The sequence below is a fragment of the Meleagris gallopavo genome, chromosome 2 (genome assembly GCF_000146605.3).
Source record: "Meleagris gallopavo isolate NT-WF06-2002-E0010 breed Aviagen turkey brand Nicholas breeding stock chromosome 2, Turkey_5.1, whole genome shotgun sequence".
NCBI lineage: Eukaryota > Metazoa > Chordata > Aves > Galliformes > Phasianidae > Meleagris > Meleagris gallopavo.
The window spans coordinates 108,633,741-108,648,502 of record NC_015012.2 but is presented as its reverse complement, the minus strand read 5'-3'; the positions used below and the strand labels follow the sequence as shown (position 1 = coordinate 108,648,502).

The 14,762-nt window shown below is 49.8% G+C and overlaps 1 protein-coding gene across 1 annotated transcript in view; it reads right to left on the bottom strand.

The window, feature by feature from the left end:
- Window positions 1-433: 433 nt before the first annotated feature.
- TRAM2 (translocation associated membrane protein 2) overlaps window positions 434-14,762 on the bottom strand; it is an 18,770-nt gene continuing 4,441 nt past the window's right edge. Inside the window, exons 2-11 of the mRNA XM_031552274.1 lie at window positions 9,939-10,002; window positions 8,574-8,683; window positions 8,225-8,341; window positions 7,167-7,225; window positions 6,636-6,720; window positions 6,467-6,537; window positions 6,014-6,118; window positions 5,524-5,682; window positions 4,820-4,983; window positions 434-4,565 (exon numbers count right to left, since the gene is read on the bottom strand). Coding sequence (XP_031408134.1) covers window positions 4,492-4,565; window positions 4,820-4,983; window positions 5,524-5,682; window positions 6,014-6,118; window positions 6,467-6,537; window positions 6,636-6,720; window positions 7,167-7,225; window positions 8,225-8,341; window positions 8,574-8,683; window positions 9,939-10,002 — 1,008 coding nt within the window. The 3' untranslated portion in view covers window positions 434-4,491. The remainder of the gene's footprint in view (window positions 4,566-4,819; window positions 4,984-5,523; window positions 5,683-6,013; window positions 6,119-6,466; window positions 6,538-6,635; window positions 6,721-7,166; window positions 7,226-8,224; window positions 8,342-8,573; window positions 8,684-9,938; window positions 10,003-14,762) is intronic.

The window sequence follows — 14,762 nt, the reverse complement described above, 5'->3', positions numbered from 1 at the left end:
GAGGCCCAAGAACTTGCAGATGAAATTATGGGAGCTATAGACTGTAGAAAAGAAAGTGAGAATTTGTTTTCTGCACATGCTATGAAAGCTGTAACCTAATACTTAAGCAAACCATGCAGCATGCCTAGGGCCAGCTGCAGAAAGCATACAATCGAGCTCACCAGAAACTATGCACCTAAACCACATCAAATGAATCATATCCTACAAATGCCCATATCCTCCACTCCCAGCAAGTGAGGCAGCCACTGATGACTAAATCAGAAGCAGCTGCCCATGCTGTAGGCATGGGAAATTCAAGAATATGAGCCCTAGCTATGGGGAATATGAGGACCAAAGTTATGGACACATCTAGCGTGGCAGGAGGGAGAGGAGCACAACCATCCCAGCCTGCTCTCTTAACTTAGCAGCATGGTAAAGCGTCAGCAAGCAGCAGTAATGGAAGAATCTATGCCTTTTATTTATTTATTTCAGAAAATACTTCTGTTGAGTTTATCACAAAAGTCATTGAACAATAAACGACAACGAACATAAACCGTACAAAAAAAAAATTTACGTGACAGGAAGAATGAAACAAATGAGATATGGATAAAATATTGGAGACTGTCACTTCCCCACCACCCTTCTCCAAAATTCAAAACTTTGCAATATGGGAGAAGAAAAATTTTCCTCGAGTTCCTTTTGCTGAAGTTTTGGTATTTTGGAATTCAACATACCTGAAGGAAAGCTACCTGCCTCCACCTGGCTTTCATAACAGCCATCCTTCCTCTCTGCCAGCAGAACTCCCACCCACAGCCCCGAGGCTATGTAACAAACTTCACAGTTTGAGTACAAAGCCTGCCAAACAAACCATCTACTCACAAAGCTTCCAGGAAGGCTGTAAATCAGACCCCAAAATCTCCACCTACTGTTGGTGCATGTCAGGGTCCATCTACCAAAACTTCATCCAAAGTAAGAAGCAGCTGTTGCTGCAAATCTCAATGCACTGCAGCAATGCTGGGGTACCTACAGGCCTTGGGAATAACTTGGGGGTCAGAGGAGGATCCTAGGGTAGTCCTCCCCTCTGAAAGGGAAGCATATCAGAAATACATCTTAAAACAACAAGATAAGGGTAAGGGGTCCTACAGAGGAACTGGAACTTGTCTTTACCACTAACCCAAACATGAGTAAGAAAAATCCTAAACAAAAAAAAACAAAACAACATAACTGTAATGCCCCACAAAGTAAGAGTCACTTAAAAATTATATGTGAAATGCTACATCTGTTCTTCTTCAACCCTCTTCTCTTCCCAAGCCCATCCCTGAACTCTCTGCAACAAAAAGAGAGAACTACTGCCAGTACTTCAAAGGTTTCTAGACTAGGACAGGAGAACATCACACTGCACACTAAAAATCACAGACTACTCAGTCCCTGACCTTACGTTGGTAATAGTCACAGATGGCAGAATCAGCCTCAAGCCCACAGGAAGGGCACAGAGCAAGCAATAATTACACAAAGTCGGAACTTGCATAGTCTCTCAGTTTCTGCACTGTGGCAGACAACAGCTCTTGCTTCGGGTTGGGTTTGTTGGTGTGGCTGTGGCTTTTTTTTTTTTTTGCAGATGACAGGGGGACTTGACAGGATGGGATGCAAGAAGAGCATCCACTCAATGACAGAGGACTCTCAGCATCTTTGCACACAAAGCAGTCAAGGGAAGACTGACCACTAACTGTTTGCAGTGAAAGTTCTTTGGGCTGAAAAGAAGGCTTGGTCTGCTGAGGAATGCCATGGACATAAAAGCAGTTACTGCAGAGATGGTGTTTGCACTAAAAGCCAGAGACAGAAGCAGCTCAGGGCGGCCCCTCCAACGGGGGGCAGATTGGAAACCTTGAGGATGAGACTTCGCATTGCCTTATAGCAAAGGCTCGGGACTAAATAACCAACAGAAGTCATGCCATGCTTTGGCATAACAGGAGAAGGATGAAGATTTCAGAGGATTAAAGACAGAGGAGAGCAAAAAAGAACATCATCTCTGGGCTTAAAGAAAAAAAAACCAAACAACAAACAGAAAGAAAACATGGAAATATTTCCAAAACAAACTGTCCCTTTTACTGGTAGCTCTATCAAAAGACAAAAAAAAGAAAAAAAAGAAAAAAAAATACTAAACAAAAAAAAACCATAAATGTAGCATATGTTGTACATATGTCGTAAGGAGAAAGGGCGTTCAGCTGCTGCTATAGTACACAGATCAAGCATACGAGATGCTACACGACAACATAAGGCACTTGGGATACAACGCATAATTAGCTACTCTATGAAGACACAGGATTGTGCAAGAGGAAAAGCTGCCTGAAGCGAAGCAGGCAGGAAGAGGAATTATTCAGCAGCCAGTTTCTGAGGGGATTGTATATGTCATCTGTTAACAGAGCCAATCCTCAGCTGTTGGGAGGCGCTCAATTCAAAGCCTCCTTCCTCGCTTCCCCTCAAAAAGGGGGACCTTCTTCCAGACTCCTGCTGACATTTTGTTTGACACTCAGAGGTCACGGGAACAGAGGAACAAGTGGAATCTGACCAACTGTACTCATGTCCCTACACATTTTCTCCCTCCTGTGCCCAGCATTAGCTGAGGCTCTGCAAGGAAAGGAGGAAGGGAGAAAGGACATCGACAAAAAGAGGGAGGAAAAAGCAACACCATTCAAAGAGTGGCAGACAATCAACTGTCTCTCATTCTCCAAAAGACAAAAGATACAAAAGACAACTGTGCCAGCCTCACTGCAAAAAGCCCAAGCTAGAATCATGCCTGGAGGGGCTGAGCAAGTGACATGCCATGAGACCACAGATCCTATCACCCATAAGAAAGGTGGGCTTCCATCCTGCCTTGCACATTGAAGAGTGGCCGACTGGCCGAGCTCTCCTTGACCTCACACACCAGAATCTACTGCTGACTTTGCTGCACAAGAGGCACCAACAGCAAAGCCTGGCTACAGAAAGCACCCCAGAAAAGAGCTATGGGGTGAGAAGCACCCATCAGCCAAATCCAAACTGGTGCACAGACCCCAAGAAAGCGCACTGACCTGTGAAAACCCTGGGCAGGAGGTGCTGCCCACCAGCAAAGGGGAGCAAGCCAGTGGGACCTGGGCTTCCCCCAGACCTCAGGTCAGGGAGGTGCAAGAGAGAGAGTGGTCTGTAGCAAAAGACGGCCTCTGAGGTAGATTTAAGACAACTCCATTTGCCAACAGCTATGCCTCACAGGCCTTTCCTAATGTACAAGCTACTCTTCACAGCCCTTGGCTTCCTTCCTGTCATCTCATTCACAGCTCAGAAAGGGATGAAGGGGCTAGGGTTTTTGGAAGAAACCCTACATTTGATAGCACCTTGGGTGGATACAAGCTGTGTATCCTACGGAAAGAAAGAGAAACTCGTGGCTGCAGATGGCACAGCTGGACTGTCATGGTAGGAATGAGGATGGCTAAGCACAAGGGGCACAGTCCCATTAATGGAAAACCCTTTGCAGCAGCCACTTCGCTCATCTGGAGGTGGTGATGAGCCACGAGCACACCAGGTCTGAGGCACAGGAGGCTGACAGGAGCCAAGCCAGGGCTCAGAGTGGGGCAGGGCTCGAGGATTCACCTTGACCTGAGGATGTCACTGCCCCACAACAAGGCATGATGAGCTGCAGAGCCCTGAGCCCAGCTCTCAGTGCTGGGGGGTGCAGAAAACTACAGGGCAGTCCAGAGGATAAAGAGGACCCAGCTGTACCAGAAAAGCTGGGGCAAGCAAAGGCTAAGGGTGTGGGTCCTATAGGAAGAGGGAACTTGTCTCCCTTCTCTGCTTCCTAGATCACCAAAATTAACTCGAAGCCAGGAGCTGGAGGAACCCCACTCAACCAGAGAGAGACAAGACCCAGGAGAGGTTCCTCCCTCAGACACTAGTCCCTATTTGCAGCATTGACATCATGCAACATGTGCTGAGTGCTGGCTGGAGCGCCCCAGGAGGGGAAACCATCAGCCATGAGCACCTCATGGGTCTCAGAGTCCCTGTACTTTTCCCCTGGAGCCCGTTCCCATAGCTGACACATGGAGCCTTCAAACTGCCACGGCCCTGAACCAGGGGATGGGGGGAATCAACACAGAGAGAGGGGAGAAACAAGCTGTAGGAGCAAAAAAAGATTTCGGAACCATCTACAACGCATTTGTAACAAAAATCCAAAATAACCAAACACTAAAAATAGAAAAAAAAATAATAAAATTGCACACTGATTTACGGTGAAACAGAGGAAGGCAAAACCAGGAGGCTTGGAAAAGGCTCCTACAGGGGAAAGGAGCAGGGGAAAGGGACTTTTTTGGTTTTATTGCAAATGGTTCAAGAAAGTAAGAAAGAAAGGGAGGAGAGTGAGACACCTCGGGCAGACGACCTGCTCCCAAGCTGCTCAAGACAACCTTGTGAGGACTGGGAGGAAGGGCTGCCCTCAGTCCTGGCACCTCACCCTCCTCCCCAGGAGCCGAGGCCTTTCTTCTAGGGTGATTTCAGCTTCTTGGTTCGCGGCGAGGTGCCGTTCTCCGCTTTCACCACTCCATTTTCATGGTAACCTGGGGACAGAGAAAGAAAAACCTCACCCATGTCATCCTGCATGGGCCAGAATCACATACTGATATACATTCTATATATCATTATAGAATGGTTTGAGTTGGAAGAGATCTTGAAGCTCATCCATGGGCCATGGAAAGGAACACCTCCCACAGCCCAGGCTGCCCACAGCCCCATCCAGCCTGCCTTCGGGCACTGCGGGGATGGGGCACCCACAGCTCTCTGGGCAGCCTGTTTCCCAGCGCTCCCTGCTCACCCGAGTCTCTCTTGAGCGGCTTGGCTGGCTGCTTGGCGCAGGCTGCGGCCCGCTTCCGGCTGCTCTGCTCGTGCCAGTATTCCCGCCAGCGCCGCAGCTGGAAGTGGATGAAGCGCCACATCACCGAGGCCTGGAAGAGGCACACCAACAGCAGCACACTCATTCTGGCAGGGGTGGAGAAGAGGCAAGGCTGAGAAGAGAGGAGCCAGGCCACCATCGGCCTGGCTTTCACCCCAAACCAGTGGCCTGGTTCCCCTAGATGGTTTCCTAACATCCATCCTGAACCTCCCCTGGCACAACTTGAGGCCATCACCTCTCATCCCATCACTGTTACCTGGGAGAAGAGACCCACCCCCATCTCGCCACAGCCTCCTTTCAGGGAGTTGTAGAGAGCTATAAGGATCATCTCAATCAGCACTGCCCAAAACACCACAGCCAGGGAGCCCATCCCATCCCCTGCTTCCCATGTTAACAGGCATCCAAACACATACAAGCAGATGGAAAAACTCCTTTTTCATTGACCACATCAATACACAGTTATGGGTCCACAAGGGAGAACACGCATGTCTTTCCCTAAGGTGTCTGCTTCAGTTCATCCTTTGTAACTGGTTACTTCCTTCAACAAATACGAGGGAAATATTTTCACAAGATATTCACAGGAAAGGATGCAAACAGGGAACAGATATGGCGCAGGACATTCCTACCTGAAAAGGATATGGTTGAAGAGAAAGCTGAAGAGATTCCCTTTCTCTGGCTCCAGGGCCTGGTTCTCCACGCGTGGCAGACCAAAGCCAATGACCAAAATGTAGAGAGTTAGGGTGAAGAGCTTGGTGACCACAAAGATAACAGCCCAGACGTTAAACCTGATGGAAGTCAAGCAGAGATGTGGACAGGAGCAGCCTCTAGGCCCCATGGCCATATGAAGCGCCCCATTCTCAGCAGAAGGTCACACTGCAAGCATGCACCATGGTGCAGAAGCACTTTGTAGACATCTCCCCTCCTAGCACATCTCCCCTTCCTGACCTGGAGATGCTCCAATGCTCCCAACTCTCCCCACCCTAACCTCAACCCAACTTCTTCTGGAGATACACTGTGTGCTGCACTCTCAGTGTCCCCCAGTGTTGAGCTGCAAGGTGACAGTAAACGCCCAGAGGGCACTGGAGATGGAATGCCATGGCCAGCTCGCCCACTTACAGCTTCTCGTTGTTCTCATCTGTGAAATAGACCAGTCGGGCCATGTGGAAGAAGAACTCAGCTAAATACTGCAACAGCAAGAGGATTAGCCCCAAGCGGGTTAAACTAGAAGGAAGGAAAAGAAGAAAAAAGCATCACCAGGCTGGTCAGCTTTGGTCCTTCATATCCAAAATGTTCCATCCCTAAGCTGCAGTAAGCACCAGCCCAAAGCTGGATAACTCCACAGCAGCAGACAATCAGATCGCAACGGTGAAATCCCTGACCCCAAAACATCAAAGCAACAAACCAGTAGTTTATCACTCACAAAGACAGCTCTTCTACCATCCTACAGCTAGGAGGTCAACTTTCACGCTATTTACTTTATCCCCCCGGATTCTCAGCCCCAGACAAAGAATTTGGGGATGAAAAACCCTGCAAAAGCCCCAGCTCAAAACACAGAGATAGACGACTCACTTGAGGAGGTACGCGCCGGCGATGTGCACCAGGTAGAGCGCAATGCACTGCAGTTGGCGTGGGATGTCCTCCTGGCAGGGCAGAAAGCAGTGTTAATACCTCACCTTTGCCTTCTCCCCCCCCAAATCTCAAAGCCCCAAGGAACCTGGAGCCCTTGGACATCTCTCACCTTGCGAACTTTCTGGAAGTAGAGCTCTGGCAACGCGTGCAGCCAGTAGGCCAGCTGACACAGGTAGAAGAACTTCACCTGGAAGCTGAAGGCAGAGATGAGCTGTGGAGCGAGCCTTGGGCACTGTGGGCTCCTGTGGCCCCAAGCAATCCCCTCACTGCTCTGATGCCATTAGATTTAGGGGACTACATTTAGCTGAGTTGGGCTTCATCCACGTGTTTGTGCTGTGGTCTCCACATCCCCACAAATCTCACTCTTGCAAAACTCCAAGAAGGGAGAATTATCCCCTCTTCTTCGTTTCTACCATGGAAAATGAAGAGCAAAGCAACCTACCCAAAGTGATGAATAACTAAACCATGAAAAAGCCCTTCAAGAACACCCTCCCCAAAGCCCCAAAGGAGATGCCCACCCCTGACCATGATCTTGCTGCATGCAAAGGGCTCTGTGCTGCCAGCAGCCTGCTCTCAGCCACATGGAAAATGGCATGGGGGAAGGAAGCAGTCAGCCCGAGAACAAAATGTGAGTGCTTACGGAAGATAAACATGCGGGTAGTTTTCCCACAAACTCTGGGGGTTTGATATGTATCCTTCCTGAAAAAGAGATGCAAGTCTTCAGATAGAGGAACAAGGCAGCACGCGGTTACAATGAGGCAAGGTTAAGGTCCCCTGCCTGAGCCAGGACTGAGCTCTCCAAGCTCAGACATGTTCCCACGTCTCTAGTTTCATGACATCCTCATGTTTGGGTAACAAAAGCTGCGTTTGTGGTTGCACAAAAGGCCCTGAGCTGCGGGACAGGATGTTTCGGGGTTTGGGCAATGCAAGGAGGATGCTCTGGAAACACTGGGATGAGATATCAGTAATGCACCTGCAAGAAACCATGTGCATGGGCTGGGAGGCTTTTCCCAACTGGCATTTCCAGCCCAAGTATCACTTAGCAAAAAGGAATACTTCTGAGGAGAAAGAGGAACAAAAAACGCCTACAAAATCAATTAAATATGCATCACATAGTTTAATTTTCCACCCGCCTGCATTCCCCTGCACTCACAGAGATTACAGGAGCTCCCTTCTTGTTCCGCATTTGCACAGCTCCTGCCACAGGGATCTGCACTGGGTTTTGCAAAGAGATTTTTGCATGGAAAATTCATCCTGCCTGAGGCCAGTTGTCACCATCACCTGTGCCCTCACTGCCCCAAGTCTTTTTTTTTAATTGGCATGAATCCTGAAAGTCCAGGGGAGGGGCAAGGGATGCAAAGGATGACCTGTTCTGTGCAGTGTGGGCAGGAGCAAAGCCCGAAGGTTCCCAAAGGGACTGCTCTGGAGGTGACAGTGGTCCTCTAAGAGGGCTGGCAGGATCCCCTGAGCAGCAGGGAGGAAACCTCTCCCCAAGCATCCATTCCCAGCACTGCCAGGAACCACAGCTAGACCCCAATGCATATCAAATCCTCCTCATTGCTAAAACACTCTGATCTCTCCAACACCGAATGCTCAAGGGCTGATGGGGGATTCTTTGCTTTCATTGAGGTTTTTCTTCACCAGAAACCCAAAATTCCCCCCAAGGAAATCCGAAGTGCAGCTAGCCCTATGTCTTACCGTCACCACAACGTACAAGCACCAAATCAAAGAGGTGAGGTGGAAGACGACCAGTTGCCCTGACTCATTGAACTTGCTGTGTTTGACTTTGGAGAGATGGAGACGCCTGTTGATTTTCTGGGATGAAGCAGAGGGAAAGGAGAAAGGAAAAGAAAATGTGAGCCACCAGGTCAGCAACTCTCCTTTCTCTTCTTCCTCCCTGTCCTAAGCATCGCCCAAAGATGACAGCTTACACGTGGCCACCCCAGTCTCTGGACCACACCAGAGCCACATTTAATTGCAGCAGGACTCTGTCCCATCCATGGTACTTGAGACACTCCATCTACTCAAGACACCAAACTGCACTCACGTCCAGGGCGTATTCCTGCACCACTGCATGCAGGATGATGGCAATGAAGATGTAGAAGAGGATGGTGACCAGATCCTTCAGACCGTAGTGATATTGGACCAGCTCCCCATCTGCAAAGAGACCAAATTGTGGGTAAGACCTCTCAATGCCAATGATTTTCAAGGCTTATGGCTCACTTGAAGCCTTGAGGTGGCTATAACCAACATAGCTTGAATGGGAACATGCATTTTGGAGGTAGAGAGAGGTCAAGACTTTGCCAGTGGCGACATGGCTGGAATGAAGCCCTGTAAAAACGGTCTTCAGCCTGAGTTAGGTCACTGGCAGTGTGGGGACAGCTTCTTAATTGTCACACACCTCAACAGAGGTGACACTCGGGAGCAGGACTCAGCTGCCTGAACACAGGTGTATTGTGCTATAAAGAGATCTAAGAAACCAGCACAGGGCTAGAGGATGAGAAATAGTACTCATGGGAAGCCTGAAATTCCAGAGCAATGGGAGACCTAGCAGTACCCAAACTCCCACAGTTTGCATTTCGGTATCTATCTGCAGTCTTGCAGTTTATGGGCAAGAAGTAGATTTGGGGAGAGCTGCAGAAAGCATTGCAATGTGAAGGTCAGGCCCTGCCAAGCTGTTGCTTCCCCTTGCCCCAGTCCTCACTATCTGATCTGTCACCAACCCTCTTTACCCTCAAATAAAGCTTCAGCCCATATTTCTCTTTAAGACTGGAAGTATCCTAGTAAGGTTAGAATAAGGTTTATGAAGACAGTTGGTGTGAAGATACGCATGACCTGGTCTCTATGTGCTGGGCGTTGTACAAAACCAGAGGTTGAGCTATGCCTCTACCAGGGTTTACAGCCACAGTATATGATAAAATTGCAAGGCTAAAGACGAGTAAATCACTTCAGGCACAGGAGAGGAAGTTGTCTGGACTGTGCTGTAGGGGAACACAGACCACAATTCAATTTGGGAGCAGAGTGAATCCTTCAGCCATGACTTAGTGGGCTGCCCTTCCATCTTCTCTGCGTCTGCCTCATCCTATTTTTGTTGCACCCTTCTCTTCAACTGGAGGAATGCTCAATGCCTTTCAATAAGCCACACCATCCTGCTGCCAGGTCAGGCTTTGTGTGTTCCAAGTGTATGCCCCATGCTGAGCCCCATCCTTTACCCAAACCACTTTTTTTGCCTCCACACCATGCTCACAGCCCTGACTGTGGCTGGGAGGTAGGAATGAGCAGCCAAAACACAAGCAAACTCTCTTTTCCCCACATTTCTCACATTTGAAGACCCATCACTAGGAGGTGAGGCCATGGCAGCCGGCAGCAAGGATTTGGGGTGATTATTCCCCAGAGCAGCAGCATCTCTTACCTGTGGTAGGCACACTGATGTTATACTGAGGTAAGATGAAGAGGAAGGCAGTCTTGGCTGTAACCTGTCAAAGACACACAAAGGGGGCATAAAGCAAATTTAATTGCTAAATTCATTCCTCTGCCAACTTTTACTGTGCTGGGAAAGGGGATGTGAGATGGGCAGATGGGAAGTGTGTAGGAATCAGTATGGGAAGGAGACTTTCCAATGGGACCAGGTATTTGGGAAGGAGGAGGATAAAAGAAGAAGAAATCTGGAAAAGCCAGCAAAGCCTGGTGGGGAAGCTGCTCCTGGAGGACGAGCAGCACCCTTCAGCAGCACCCTTCAGCAGCACCCATCCACCCCAAGTGTTACCCAGCCACTGCTGTGGTCCCACCAAGCTCTGCAGCGTTACGTACTGTGTTAATTACAATCATCCCTCAGACCCATCCATTCTACTCCCCAGAATGAATCAAAGAAAATAAAACTCCAGACATGAGACACTGGATCCTCTGCCAAGAAGGGTTCATTCTTCATTCTTCATTGTTGCTTTTAATTGAAGGGAGGGAACACCAGCACCCAAGCAGAAGGCTCTGTGCTGCTGCAGCAGAGCTGAGCATCCCATCCCTGTACCCCAAAGAAGCTCCAAGACTGGCACATCCCAAAACCCAACATCAGCCTCTGACCATGCCCTTGTCTGTGTCCAAGCCTGCATACAGGCAGGGTTTTACTTCCAGCCAAAGGGCTTCAAAAGCCTCCAGCCTCTCACACAACCAACCCCAACAGTGCCACAGCTGACAGACAGCTTCACAGACATAGCTGCAACTGTTTAAGAGCTGAGAACTATTAAAAACCCAGCTGGAAGGATTGCTTCATGTCTTGCAGGACGTAGTTACTGGGGGAGAAAACACAGGAGCTTTGCCAAGCGCTCCCATCCTGTTCCTAAGAGCATTGAGCAAGGGGCTGATGCAGCTGCCCCAATGCCAAAATGCTGCTGGGCTCTGCTGATGGAGGAACAGAGAAGTGAGGAGCACAGTGCCCAAGGAGAGGGAGACATGAGGCAGAATTTGGGGCGGTTATGGAAAAAGTGCATTGCCTGGCTGGCTTAAGGAGATGCTCCTGGCTCTTGTAAGCCCTGCTGGCAAAGAAAGCAAGGTTACTTCATCCTGGAATACAGCACAACCAGAAGCACCATCTCCAGGATGAAGTCTTGGAACCAGCCAGAGAGGCTGGGGTGCATCACCAGAGCTGCATCTGTGGCTTATGGAGATGGCCCTCAGGCTTTCTAAAGGCTCAAACACAGCTTTGGACAGGCAGAGTGGCAGCTTCCAGAGCAGCAACTCCATGAGATGGAGCACACAATGGATGGTGCGAACCAGCAGGGACATGGCAACCAGGACATCCCTCCATTCTTCAATCCTTGAATCATTCAGGTTGGAAAAGACCTCCAAGATCACCCAGTCCAAGCCCACCATGCCCACTGACCACGTCCTTCAGTGCCACATCCCCATGGCTCTGGAACACCTCCACGGATGGTGACCCCACCATCTCTCTTGGCAGCTGTGCCACTGCATCACTGCTCTTTCAGAGAAGAAATGTTTCCTAGCATCCAACCTCAACCTCCCTTGACATCTTCCTGATGGTTGGACTTAATGATCTTACTGGTCTTTCCAATCTAAATGATCCTATGAAGGCAGAAGCGAGGGTTCCTTGGCTCAAGAAGCAGACACTTCTAAGCTCCCATTAAGCAGCTTGTGGATAGGCCACAGAAAGAAGAAGCTGGTGAGTCGAGGATTATTCAGAGGCACAAGACCTGCAGCAGGAAGACACTCACTGTGTTCATACTGAAATAAGATCTTGATACTGCAATTCTACAAGGGGAGTGAGATTTGCCTGCAAGGGACAAGATACCATATAGGAAGTGCTTTATGCTCCACCACATCCAGGTGGCTTTGGAAAACCCCCAGTGAGCATCCCCCACTGCTCTCTGCTCCCTGTGCCAGGGCTCCAGCACTGCCCAGCATAGCAGTGCTGCTGATGGCAGCTCAAGGGCTCCAGGCTGTGCCCCGTATCCCTGGACTGCCCCGGGCTCCATAGAGCAGAGCCCCATCCCCTTGCATCTCCTTTGAGGATTTATGGCTGCAGTGAGACCCCCTGAGACCCCCCAGCTCTGGGCCAAGCAGCCCCAGCTCTCACAACCTCTGATCACTGCAGAACTGGTGGGGGAGGCTGGGGGAGCTGCAGCAGCCCAAGCTGGGAAAATATTTCCAGTGCTTAAAAAACAACTCTAATTACAGATAAAATGCTGTCAGAAGACTTTTCTCCGTTGTTTTTCTTTTTTTTTTTTCTCCCTTCCACCAGCCGCAGTGTTTGCTGAAAGAAAGCCGTGTTGATCCACGGTAGGCATTGACACAGGCTCTATATGTAAACCAAAGGCCAAACTTTGGACCAGAGCTTTGGAAAGTAAACAGCGGCCTTTCCCAAAAGCCCTCCTCCAAGGGCAGCGCAGCCCCTCTGCCTCCACAGGGCTCACCCCACAGCAGGGCACCACGGCAGCATGGAAAAGTCAATCCTGCACAAAGCCCCACTCACAACCCACAGATGGGTAGCCCTTCCAGCTCAGGTATTAAGTAAACCATCAAAACAACACGATCTCCCCCAGATTTAACTTGCACAAATGCTGCCCGACCCCATCCTGTGCTCCCCAATGTGGGTTTGAGCAAGGTGGGCAGCTGCAGGCTCAGCCAAGCCCAGCTTGGTTTTCATTCTTCTGCCAAACAGCGAAAATAAGATATGCAAAGTCAGATGGAGAGCAGCTGCTTTGCGTTTCCAAACTTCAGCTGGTTTTGGTGAAAAAAAATAAAAAAAATAAAAAATTAAACTTTATACACTGGGCTTTGGTGGAGACAGTGACTGCATGCACCCTGTGCAGCAAAAGCCATGGAGTCATGGAATAACAGAATCACAGAATGGTTTGAGTTGGAAGGGACACTTAAAGGCCATCTGTCCCACTCCCTGCACTGAACAGGGTCACCCACAGCTCCATCAGTGCTCAGAGCCCATCCAGCCTGACCTTGGCTGTCCCAAAAAAGGGGCACCACTGCACTCACATCTGGGAGGGTTTTGTGTCATGGAGGCTTTGGGCTGGGTGGGAAGGCAAGGATGGCTCTTTTGGGATGGCTCCTTTTAGGGGAATGCCCCCACAACTCATGTTTCCTCTATGAGGATGCACACAGCACCCAAAGAGGCAAAGGGCAGTAAGCAGCATTGTGTCCCCATATCACCACCAGTACCCAATCCCTGCTGCAAAACAACTCCCGGGCTGCTTCTGCTGTCAACCCATTGAGATGGGTTGAAGTTGTGAACCGAAGAGATGCTCCAGAAGGATTTCATGTCATTAAATCATTATGGTTGGAAACCACCCATCAGCCATGGAAACAGCCACCCCAGGCTGGTTGTGGCTCTGGGCAGCCTGGTCTGGTGGTTGGTGACCCTGCACATAGCAGGGGATTGGAACTGCATGAGATGAGTGGTCCTTTTCAACACAGGCCATTCTATGATTCTATGATTCTATGATCACCAAGTTCCCCAAGATCAACCCAAGCCACTCCCACCCACTGCCCACGTCCCTCAATGCCACATCAGTGACCCCCATCCACTGGGACATATGCTCTGAAGTGGGAGATGCTCAGCAGCCGATGAATGTCACCTTCATTACCCGTGTTGCCTGGAGTGGGGCTGCCTGGGAAAAGGTTAAAAATCCCATTTACAGAGCCTTCCCCTGCAGGAAACGGCCCTATTGTGAGCAGCACTGGGCTGCTTCCGCATGGGGAAGGTGGGAACCCAGCGAGGAGGAGGAGGAGGATGGGGAGGACATCCAGGCATTGGATTGAGAAGGCATCCAAAGGCAGAAATGTCTGAAGGGAGCTTATAAACTGGAGGGGGAACGGCTGTTTACGAAGGTGGATAGGGATAGGACAAGGAGGAATGGTTTGAAATAGAGACAGGGGAGGTTTAGGTTGGATATTAGGAGGAAGTTTTTCTCCCAGAGGGTGGTGAGGCACTGGAACAGGTTGCCCAAGGAGGCTGTGGATGCCCCATCCCTGCAGGCATCCAAGGCCAGGCTGGATGTGGCTCTGGGCAGCCTGGGCTGCTGGTTGGTGACCCTGCACATAGCAGGGGGTTGGAACTGGATGATGTTTGAGGTCCTTTGCAACCCAGGCCATTCTGTGATTCTATGATTCTATGAAATGTCCAAGCTGGCACCAAAAAAAGCACAATGGGATGACAGCAACGGGCACAGGACCCCAGAGGGAAGGCTGAAGATGAGCAAGATAAAGAAGTGAGGATCAAAAGAGGCATCCCAAGCCCTCTGCTATGGGGAAGATGATGATGGATGCTACCCAACACAGCCACTCTGGAGGAGGACCCTGCCAGCAATCAGCACAAGCAGGAGATTGAATTAAAAGCTATGGAAATAAAAGAAGAAGAGACCTTTCCTCAACCCCCAGCTCCGCCCCAGCCCCATGGGGGGCTCAGCTCCTTCACAGCACTGCGGCCACCGAAACCCCACGTCCTACAAGCGCTGTGTCCGAAAAATGCAGCTGCAGATGGGAACCTCCAGAGATGCAACCTCACCAGATTGCTTTTCTTTTAAAGCACGGCAACGAAACTCGCATTGTTTGCATGCAGTTTCGGGACAGAGCGCTGCACTCAGTGAAGCTGTGGCTTAAACCCATGCGATGCAACCCATGGGTTCCGTGCCCCGTGAGCTGCTCGCTCCATCGGTGCGGAAAAAGAAGGGATTAAAAGCGAAAAAGAAAAAAAGAAAAAAAAAAAGGGGAA